This window comes from Schistocerca piceifrons, chromosome 2 (genome assembly GCF_021461385.2).
Source record: "Schistocerca piceifrons isolate TAMUIC-IGC-003096 chromosome 2, iqSchPice1.1, whole genome shotgun sequence".
Taxonomy (NCBI): domain Eukaryota; kingdom Metazoa; phylum Arthropoda; class Insecta; order Orthoptera; family Acrididae; genus Schistocerca; species Schistocerca piceifrons.
In genome coordinates, this window is record NC_060139.1 from 767,456,199 (window position 1) to 767,467,703 (window position 11,505).

The 11,505-nt window shown below is 45.2% G+C and overlaps 1 protein-coding gene across 2 annotated transcripts in view; it reads right to left on the reverse strand.

Moving 5' to 3' along the window:
* LOC124776927 (U7 snRNA-associated Sm-like protein LSm11) overlaps window positions 1-11,217 on the reverse strand; it is a 129,082-nt gene extending 117,865 nt beyond the window's left edge. Inside the window, exon 1 of one of the 2 annotated variants that reach the window (XM_047252147.1) lies at window positions 10,746-11,217. In XM_047252147.1, the coding sequence (XP_047108103.1) occupies window positions 10,746-10,919 (174 nt within the window). In that variant the 5' untranslated portion in view covers window positions 10,920-11,217. The remainder of the gene's footprint in view (window positions 1-10,745) is intronic. The other variant, XM_047252146.1, reaches the window with a different exon arrangement.
* Window positions 11,218-11,505: the final 288 nt, after the last annotated feature.

Consider the following 11,505-nt stretch of genomic DNA (forward strand, 5'->3'; position numbering starts at 1 on the left):
TCTGGTGGAAGGTAAAGACTGCAGACGGTAACAGCCTGTGGCGTCCACAGCCGAACAGCGACAGCCTCTAAAGGTGTTTGTAGAGGGACAGACTCGCTGTGCAGAGAGTGAAGGACATAGAGGCAGACGCCACCAGACACCCTTTCATAAGCTGCCCGGTTCTTATAACAACCCCGATAGCCACAGAGGGCGGGGGTTCACATTCCGGGAAACCAAGTTTCCTGAAGAGCAATGCAGAAGAAAGGGTGAAGGCTGATAAGTTGTCGGAGCTCAGCTAGATGGTGGAAGAAACTGCTGCAGTTCCACTGGAGGATGATATTTTCCATGGCTGAGAAAGGCATGAAGGGACTTGGAAGGCAATTTACGCCGCTTGTTCACTCGCTGCCACCGATTCAGTACCTGCGCGAGTGACATCCATGGCGTCTGAGGGACCGGCGCGATCCAGGTCTTCAGCAGATGCCAGAATCTTGACCCTGTCCTCAGATGCTGAGCTTGTAGGAAGCGGTGGGATGGGTGCCACCGCAATGTCGGGATTCTTGGGTACCTTTTTCTTTTTCGGCTAATCTCGCTGTGCCTTCGGTGGTTCAGGCTGGGAGGGCTTCACTGGGTCAGTCTCAGGGACGGACGACGACCGTGAGGCCCTACGACCAGAGACCAGTGGTTGTTTGAGCCACTTGCGGGTGTCCGCTTGTGTACCGGTCGGAACTTGCGAAGGGAGGTCCCCAAGGGACCCCTTCCTGGCGAGAGGAGCCGAAGAAGTCTTATGCTTCTCCGGCTGGGAAGGGGGAACTGATGTCCCAGATGGTTGGGGGGGGGGGGGGGGGGGGGCGTTAAAAGTGGACAAGAAAACCACAGAAACGCAAGAAACAGGATGAAGAGATTAAAAGAACAAACCAGATTACCATGGCCAGCTGACCTTGAGAATAAAAATGGGAAGACAGCCACTCTGCAACACATTAAAACCTCCATCCTACAAGCACTAGGGTGGAGGACACAGAGGGACAAAGGACATGCACTAAAATTTAGATCAAATGATGAAACCCACCCTCATGAATAAAATGTAAAACTAAATCAGCCAATGAGGCATTGTCAGACAAAATTAGCAGCAATGAGTCCGGTAACCCAAAATTTCGTCGCTGAGTAGTCAAAGTGGGACAGTGTACCAGAATATGGGGCACTGTCAACCGGGCACAGCACCAACACACTAGAAGGTCTTCACGGCGCAGGAGGTAACCGTGATTCGCCCAAGCATGATCAATGCAGAACCAGCAAAGGACAACTGATTCCCTGAGAGATGCCAATATGGAAGACTTCCACACATTCGTAGTCTCCTGAATGACACACTGTTTGTTGCATGTACTGTTATGCCATTCCGTTTCTCAAAGCCAAAAAACCCTACAGTGTAAGTCAGAACGCAGGTCAGGTTCAGAGATGCCCATCTCCAGAAGCAGTTTCCCCGTAGCCTGTTTGGCTAGCCTGCGGGCAAGTTCATTGCCTGGGATGTAGACGTGTTGTGGGGTCCACACAAACACCACTGAACGACGGGACTGGTTCAGGGCATAGATGGACTCCTGGATGGACACTACCAAAGGATGGCGAGGGTAGCACTGGTCGATAGCTTGTCGGCTGCTCAAGGAGTCAGTACACAGAAGAAACAATTCCCTGGGCCTGGACAGATACACTGCAGTGCATGAGAGATGGCCACCAGCTCTGCAGTGAACACACTACAGCCATCGGGCAAGGAATGGTGTTCAAAACGGCCTCTGTGGACATAGGCAAAGCCAACTTGACCATCAGCCATCAAGCCGTCAGTGTAAACCACTTCAGAGCCCCGGAACACATCAAGAATCGAGAGTAAGTGACAGCGAAGAGCAGGATGAGTAACCGAGTCCTTAGGGTCATGTGAAAGGTCCAGACGAACCTGCGGCCTAGGTATACACCATGGAGGTGTGTGCAGACGGACCTGGATGGGAGATGGTAAAAAGAAGGACTCCAGTAGAAACAGAAGGGATCGCATGTGAACCGCAATTGTTAGCTCTGACCTGGGCCAACGCTGCAGGAGATCAACTTCCGCAGGTGGAAAAAGGAGATGGCCATTCAGATGCTCAGGACAACTACGAATGTGTGCAACATAACTGGCAAGCAGTTGTGCGTGTCGGATCTGCAATGGAGGAACTCTGGCCTCCACCAGGACACTGGTCACCCGACTCGTTCTAATAGCTCCCGTGGCTAGGCGAACGCCACAGTGGTGTACTGGGTCAAGCACATGCAACGCTGAGGGTGCCAGCGAACCATAAACCAGACTCCCACTGTCAAGGCGGGATTGAACACGGGCTTTGTAGAGATTCAGCAGAGTAGAGCGATCTGCACGCCAGTTGGTGTTGCTCAGGCAGCGGAGGGCATTGAGGTGCTGCCAGCACTTCCACTTAAGCTGATGAAGTTGAGGTAGCCAAGGCAGTCGGGTGTCGAAAACCAGTCCTAAGAATCGATATGTGTCCACTGCGCTGAGTGGATTGTCATGAAGGTAAAGTTCTGGTTCCAGATGAACGGTACGATGTCGACAGAAGTGCGTGACACACAACTTAGCGGCCTAAAACTAGAAGCTGTGAGCGAGAGCCCATGACTGAGCCTTGTGGATGGCTCCCTGTAGGCACCACTCAGCAACACCAGTACTGGTGGAGCAGTACGAAATGCAGAAGTCACCTACACAAAGAGAGGGTGAGACTGACGCCCCTACAGCTGCTGCTAGACCATTATGGCAACTAAAAATAGCAATACACTCAATACAGAGCCCTGTGGGATCCCATTCTCCTGGATATGGGGGCGAACTATGGAAGGCACCAACTTGACAACTAGTACGGAGCGACAGGAAATTGTGGACACAAATCGCAAGTGGGCCTCGGAGACCCCACCCATACATTGTGGCAAGGATATGACGTCGCCAGGTGGTGTCATACGCTTTGACGGCAACAAGGTGTTGCGGTCTGGAAAAGGCTGTTCGGATGGCAGACTACAGGGACACAAGATTGCCAGTGGTAAAGCACCCCTGTCAGAAGCCGCCCTGAGATGGAGCCAGTAGGCCACGTGACTCGAGGCCCCAACCCAACTGCCAACACACCATACGTTCCAACAGCTTACAAAGAATGTTAGTGAGTCTGATGGGCCATTGGCTATCCACATCAAGTGGGTTTATACCGAGTTTGAGCACCAGACTGATGGTGCTCTCCCGTCATTGTGAAGGAAAGACACCATCACACCAGATTCAGTTGAAGACAATGAGGAGATGGTGCTTGTAGTCAGACGAGAAATGTTTAATCATCTGACAGTGGTTTTGATCTGGTCCAGGAGCAGTGTCGGGGCAATGTACAACTGCGTTGGGGAGCTCCCACTCCGTAAATGGGGCATTTTAGGGTTGACTGTGGTGTGTAGCAAATGAGAGGACTTTCCTTTCCATCCGTCGTTTGAGGGTGCGAAAGGCTGGTGCTTAGTTCTCCGACGCAGAGGCTCGAACATAGTGATCAGCAAAGTGGTCGGCAATTGTGTTTACATCTGTACATAACACGCCATTGATGGTAATGCCAGGGACACCTGTTGGGATCTGGTACCCAAAAAGACATCTGATCTTCGTCCAGACTTGGGAAGGTGACGTATGGCACTCAATGGTCGACACGTATCTCTCCCAACACTCCTGTTTCCATCATTTTATAAGCTGGTGTATACGGGCACAGAGCAGCTTCATGTTTATCAAATGCTCTAGGGAAGAGTGTCGCCGTAGGGCTCACCAAAGCTCTGTAATTGCTTCAGCAACCACCAAGGGACTGACTTTCACTGGGGGCACCCTAAAAAGCGTGGGATCGTGTTTTCTGCTGCAGAAACGATTGTTGTAGTCACCTGCTCAACCATCACTTCGATGTTACCATGTGGGAGAGAGTCAATGGGGACATCAGAGGTGAAAGTTTACCAGTCCGCCTTGTTTAAAGCCCATCTGGGCAGGCATCCGTGGGCCTGATGCCGGGGCAGTGACAGGAAGATGGGGAAGTGGCCACTACCACACAGGTTGTCATGTGCTCTCCAGTGGATAGATGGGAGAAGTACTGGGCTGCAAATTGATAAAACAATGGCCGAGTAACTACCTCATGCCACACCGAAATGTGTGGCGCCCCAGTATTTAAGAGGCAGAGATCAAACTGGGACAGTAAAGCTTCGACATCTCTGCCTCTGCCAGTAAGCATGGTGCCACCCCACAAGAGGCTATGGGGGTTAAAACCTCCCAAAAGTAGGAAAGGTTTAGGGAATTGATCAATCAGTGCAGCTAATACATTCAGGGGTACTACACCATCTGGAGGAAGATATACATTGCAGACAGTTATTTCCTGTGTCATCCATAGTCTGACAGCCACAGCTTCAAGAGGGGTTTGAATGGGTATAGTTTCATTACATACTGAATTTAGGTCATAAATGCAAACTCCACCTGACACTCGATTATAGTCGCTAAGGTTCCTGTAAAATCCCTTATAGCCACAGAGGCCAGGTTTCCTGGAGGGCAATGCACAAAGCAGGTGGAAAGCTTAACGGTTGCCATAGCGCAGACAGGCGGTGGAGAAAACTGCCGCAATTCCACTGGAGGATGACATCATCGTGACACTGGGAAGGCATAAAACATTCATTGAAGCAGTTTACACCTCAAGGTCACCTGGTGCAAATGACTTTTTGCCTGAGCAGTCTATATCCATTGTGTCTGAGGGCCTGGTAGACGCCAGAATCTCCACCCCATCCCCAGATGCAGAGCTTGTACGTAGCGGTGGTGTGGGTGCCACCACAAGTTCCTTATTCTTGGGGGTCTTCTTTTTCAATTTCTCGTACTGTGTCCTTGGGTTTCCCTGGCTGGGAGGACTTTACTGAATCAGTCTCCGGGACTGAGGATGAGCATGAAGCCCTACGACCAGCTGCTTATGGGCTCTTCAGACACTGGCGGATGTCATCTTTCCCACTAGCAGAAACCTGGGAAGGGAGTGATCCAAGGGACCCGGCCAGAGGATGCTATTTTTATCAAAACAGACCCAGAATGCATTTTGGACACGCCCTCCACCTCCCCAAACTTGTCCTCCATATGCTCCACAAAAAACTGAGGCTTCATGGACATGAAAGATTCCTCATCAACACTCATACATACGAGGTACCAGGGCAAATAAGCTTCACTGCCATCCTTAGCCTGGTGTTCCTCCCATGGTGTGGCCAGGGAGAGGAATGACTTGGGGTCATATTTCTCAGCAATGAAGTTAGACTTTGCCCGCTTAGAGACTGCTGGCGGTGGACCACCAGCAAAAGATCACATACTACGCTTCATAGCATGTCATCCGCCCTGATGCCACCCACTCCAACCAGGAGTCCTTCCCACAGGCGCCACTCAGCCTCAGCAAAGGCCACCTGGCAGGACGGCCATTGCCGGGAGTTCTGATGCCCCAGGGTGACGGGCATCTATTCCTGAGCATACGTGGGGAGTTAACAGTGCAGGCATCAGCGGAGCAATCCCTGTGTTGTCAGGGGGCTACAACCAACAGCATACATGGCGGCCCCACCACAACGGACTGGCTACCATACTGGATATCAGGTGCAAAGAAGTCCATGGTCATTGCCAGCACAGATAGTCACTGCATAGTGCATGGTGGAAAACACATCCAGGAAGCTGTCCTCACCCAAGAGATGGAGAATGGGCAGGACTGCAATGTGACGATGAGAAAGTGGGCTGAAGATCTCAATGCACAATGGACACCATGCACCATGTAAGGCGCCCTTCCCCAACTGGCTCGCTCTTTGGGAAAATTTAGAAATATGGAGGTCAAACCCAACAGGGGACCATCACATAAAGGCCGAAAGGTGTGAGACTGCTTTTAGTCACCTCTTACGACAGGCAGGAATACCTCGAGCCTATTCTATCCCCTGGGCCCACGGGGAGGGGCGGGGGCTACAGACTGGAGTGTGAAACGTTACATCCCTGTATCACGCAGGTAGGTTAGAAAATTTAAAAAAGGAAATTGATTGGTTACAATTAGATATTGTGGGAATTAGTGAAGTTCAGTGGCAGGTGGAACAAGACTTCTGATCAGGTGAGTAAAGAGTGGTAATTAGAAAATCAAATAGGGATTATGCAGGGCTACGTTTAATAATGGATAAGAAAATAGGAATGCAGGTAAGCTACAATGAATGCATTACTGTAGCCAAGACAGACGCAAAGCCCACACCTACCACAACAGTACTAGTTTATATGCCAACTAGCTCCATTCATGATTAAGAGATTGATGAAATGTACGGTGAAATAAAAGAAATCATACATATAGATCAAGGGGTGGGGGTGAAAATTTAATAGTGATGGGTGACTGGAATTCATAGTAGGAAAAGGAAGAGAAGGAAATATAGTAAGATGAATATGGACTTGGGGAAAGGAATGAAAGAGGAAGCTGCCTGGTAGAACTTTGCACAGAGCACAGTTTAATTATGACTAACACCTGGTTTAAAAATCACAAAGAAGGCTGTATACGTGGAAGAGACCTGGAGACACCGGATGGTTTCAGACAGAATATAATGATAACACAGATATTTAGGAACCAGATTTTAAATTGTAAGACATTTCCAGGGGGCAGATGTGGACTGTGGCCATAATTTATTGGGTATGAACTGTAAGGTAATACTGAAGAAACTAGGTACAAAAAAGTTAGGAAATTAAGGAGATGGGACCGGGATGAGTTGAAAGAGACAGATAATGCTGAGAATTTCAGAGTGAGTATTAGGCAACACTTGATGAGAACATGGGAAAGGAATAGAGTAGAAGAAGAATAAGCAGCTTTAAGAGATGAAATTGTGAAGACAGCAGAGGATCAAATAGGTAAAAAGACAAGGCCAAGCAGAAATCCCAGGATAACACAGGATATACTGAACTTAACTGATGAAAAGAGAAAATATAAAAATGCAGTACATGAGGCAGGCCAAAGGGAATACAAACATCTAAAAAATCTGACTGACAGGAAGTGCAAAATGGCTAAGTAGGAATGGCTGGAGGACTAATGTAAGGATTTAGACGTATTTATCACTAGGGCAAAGACACTAACTACAGGAAAATTAAAGAGGGCTTTGGAGAAAAGAGAAGCAGCTGTGTGAACACCAAGAGCACAGATGGAAAACCATTCCTAAGCAAAGAAGGGAAAGCTGAATAGTGGAAGGAGTATATAGAGGATCTATACAAGAGAGATGAACTTGCAGACACTATAATAAAAACAGAAGAGGACGTAGATGAAGATGAGATTGGAGACATGATGCTGCAAGAAGAGTTTGACAGAGCACTGAAAGACTTAAGTCAAAACAAGGCCCCTGGAGCAGATGACATACTGTCAGAACTGCTAACAGTCTTGGGAGAACCAGCCATGAGAAAACTCTTCCATCTGGTGTGCAACATGTATGAAACAGTGAAATACCCTCAGACTCCAAAAAGAATATAATAGTTCCAATTCCAAAGAGAGCAGTTGCTGACAGGTCTGAATTTTACTGGACTATTAGTTGATACTAACAAGAATTATTTACAGAAGAATGGAAAAATTGGTAGAAACAAACCTCGGGAAAGATCAGTTTGGATTCTGGAGAACTGTAGGAACCCACAAGGCAATACTGACCCTACAATTTCTCTTAGATGACAGGTTAAGGAATGCCAAACCTATGTTTATAGTGTTTGTAGACTTAAAGAAAGCTTTTGAGAATGTTGACTGAAATAATATTTGAAATTCTGAAGGTAGCACGGATAAAACACAGGGAGCAAACAGCTGTTTAAAACTTGTACAGAAAGCAAACGACAGTTGTAAGAGTCTAGTGGCATGAAAGGGAAGCAGTGGTTGAGAAGGGAATGAGATAGGGTAGTAGCCTATCCCTAATGTTATTCAATCAGTACATTGAAGAAGCAGCAAAGGAAACCACAGAAAAATTTGGAGTAGGAACTAAAGTTCAGCAAAAAGAAATAAAAACTTTGAGGTTTGCCGATGACATTGTATATCTATCAGAAACAGCAAAGGACTTGGAAGAGCAGCTGAATGGAATGGACAGTGTAATGAATGGAGGATATAAGATGAACATCAACAAAACTAAAACAAGGATAATTGACTGTCGTCAAATTAAATCCAATGATGCTAAGGGAATTAGATTAGGAAATGAGAGACTTGAAATAGTAGATGAATTCTGCTACTTACGCAGCAAAATAACTGATGACGGCCGAAGTAGAGAGGATATAAAACGTAGACTGGCAATGGCAAAAAAAGGATTTCTGAAGAAGAGAAATTTGTTAGCATCGAATATAGATTTAGGAAGTCTTGTCTGAATGTATTTGTATGGAGTGTAGTCATGTATGGAAGGGAAACATGGACAATAAATAGTTTAGACAAAAAAAGAATAGGAGCTTTTGAAATGTGATGCTGCAGAAGAATGCTAAAGATTAGATGGGTAGGTCATGTAACTAATGTAGCTGGGGAGAAAATAAATTATGGTTCAACGTGACTACTGACTAGAAGAAGAGATAGGTTGATAGGACACATTCTGTGACATGAAGCGGTCACCAATTTAGTACTGAAGGGAATTGTAGAGGGAGACCAAGAGATGTAGGTAGTGGTCGTTATTTGGAGATGAAGAGGCTTGCACAGCACAGAGTAGCACAGCTCTGCTTCAAACCAGTCTTGGAACTGAAGACAACAACAACAACATGAACTGACTTATAGGGTTGTATTCCTGACTTTCCCTGAACATTTTTGTACTTCCATCTTTCGTTGATTAATTGAGACATTTCTTCTGTTGCCCATGGTTTCTTTGCTACTAGCTTTCTCTTACCTATATTTACCTGTCCAACTTCTGTGACTGTCCTTTTAGGAGATGTCCATTCTTTTTCAATTTAAATTTCTATCCTAAGAACCACTACTGCAGCATCTACAGCCTTGAAAAACTTCAAACACACCTAATCATTCCTTAGTACTTCAGTATCCCAATTCTTTCCACACTGTTTTTTCTGGACAATTCTCTTAAACTACCATCATCTGCTCACAGGTATGCTTTACACTCTAGCTGGGATCTCCCCACATCTCCATGCCTTTTCCTACAATACCATCTCTACTTATTTTTGAACAGTGTATTCATTATTACTAGCTGAAATTTATCGCAAAACTCATTTTTTCTCCCCTCTCACTCTTACAACCATGCCAATATTCTCCCACATCTCATTATACTGGTGCATTCAAATCCACCATGCTTATTAGATCATCATCTCCCTTTAAATAGTGAGTTATCCATTGAATATCCTCATATACTTTCTCTATCTCTTCATCTTCTGCTTTTGACATTGGCATGTATACCCAAACTATTGTTATTGGTGTACGTTTGCTGTCAACCCACATAAGAATAATGGTATCACCGAAATATTCACAGTAGCTCATTTTCCTGTCTCCTTATTCAACCTACACCCCTCTTATACCATTTTCTGCTGCTGTTGATATCACCCATGTCCACCTGACTAGAAACCCCTGTTTTTTTTCCCCTCTACTTAAATTCACTGATCCCCACTATATCTAGACTGAGTCTTTGCATTTCCCTTTTCAGTTTTTATACCTTCCTTCCACATCCAAACTTCTGACACCCATGCTCTAACTTGTAGAAAGTTGCTCTTTCATTGTTTACTCAATCTTTTTCTGATGATTTCTACCCCTTCACAGTCCCCCATCAGAGATATGAAAGAGAGAGTAATCGGGAATCTTCTGCATATGGAGAGATCATCATGATAATTCTTCATTCACAGGCCACATGTTCTGTGGATACACAATGTGTGTGTTTATTGCAGTGGTTTCCATTGCCATCTGCATCCTCAAGCCATTGATTATTGCTGATTATTTTGCTTTTTAAGGTCATTTTCCCACCTCAAGGCCATGAAGGATCCCCAAACCTCTGTCTGCTCCTCATCCCTATTTGACAAGGCTGTTAGATAACTGCATCATCTGTGACAAGTCTGAGGCTACTATTGTCTACAAGGTCATTAATATACAACATGAACACAAGAGTCCCAACACATTTCCTGAGGCATGTCCAAAAGTTACTTTTATGTCTGCTGCTGGCTCTCCATCTCAGGTTACATGTTGCATCCTCCCTATGCAATCCTGTCACAAATTTCACTTAATACCCCACACAACAAGATGATAAGCGTTCATACGACATGGGCCAAATGCTTTACAGAAATAGCAACATACTGCATCTACCTGACTGCCTTGAATGATGTTTTCAGAGCCCACAATGGAGGTCATTCTCTTCGAGATACCTCATACTGTTCCAGCTGACAAAATGTTCTAAGATTCTAAAAACTGGAAACATAAAGGAGGTCACAGCAACAATATCAACCAATTCTGTAGAATGTAAGTGAAATGTGCGCGAAGATTCGAAATTACGGGTGTGAGATTTGTTCGGGAATTGACTGAAACAATAAGTCAATGGCAAATTCTTACTGCATCTTACGCAGTGGTGAATAATGAACAAATAAAGAGAATCACACTACTATGTAATATTGATGATGACAGCAAGTAATGTAAAATTTATTGATATTTGCGCAATTTTTTACATACAGGTCATTATTACCCCTTCCAGCCATTACAGAAATATCTGAATCTTCTCCGCAGTAGTGCTGAATCAGATCTGCTATTAATCCTCAAACAATTACAAAGTTTTAATCTTACCTTCTTCCTTGATGGCTCTCTCTTTGGGGCAAGTTTCGTCGAATAAAATTTAGAGACATTGTCGTATATAGGTGCATTTGGCACAGTGAGTGGCAACTTCGGAGCGTACAGGGCTTTTAAAGGATCAAATTTACTTGATGTAACGTCCAAACTTTCGTCATCCGTGTCCGACATACTCTAATGCTCAGATACGACGTCGCCGAACAAGGCGATTCGTAAATGTCACATAAATTTTAGAAATCACACATGTAACACGTTGGTATTTTTAGCAAGAGAGAATATTATAAAGATGTCAATAGTGTTGAAAAAAAGTAATTTCCCGAAAATTTGGTTTTAATTCACCACCAACAAATCACTTTCCAAAATAGAAAACGTACGACCACATTTACAAAACTATCATCGAATATCATCTTTCGTAACTGGCGCCTACAACCAATTATTTGTTTGTGTATTGTGACCAAAACAAAGTTCATAAGAAGTGGTACAGACATGACATTCTACTTACACCAAGTAAATTTATTTATAGCGTCGTCCAAAGATAACTAGTGCAAGTGTGCCACCATACTCTACCATAACAGTGGCGACACTTCACCTCGATTTTGTTGTCTACTGGGCCAGCAGCGTGTCAAGCGGCCAGTAAATTAAACTGTTGAGATAGATGCGATCGTGAAAGCGAAAGCGAATAGTAGTTCTTTATTTTGTTTGTACAATGGCTTCTACAAATGAGAGCGTAGCATAAAGCAATAGATTGCAGCAACAA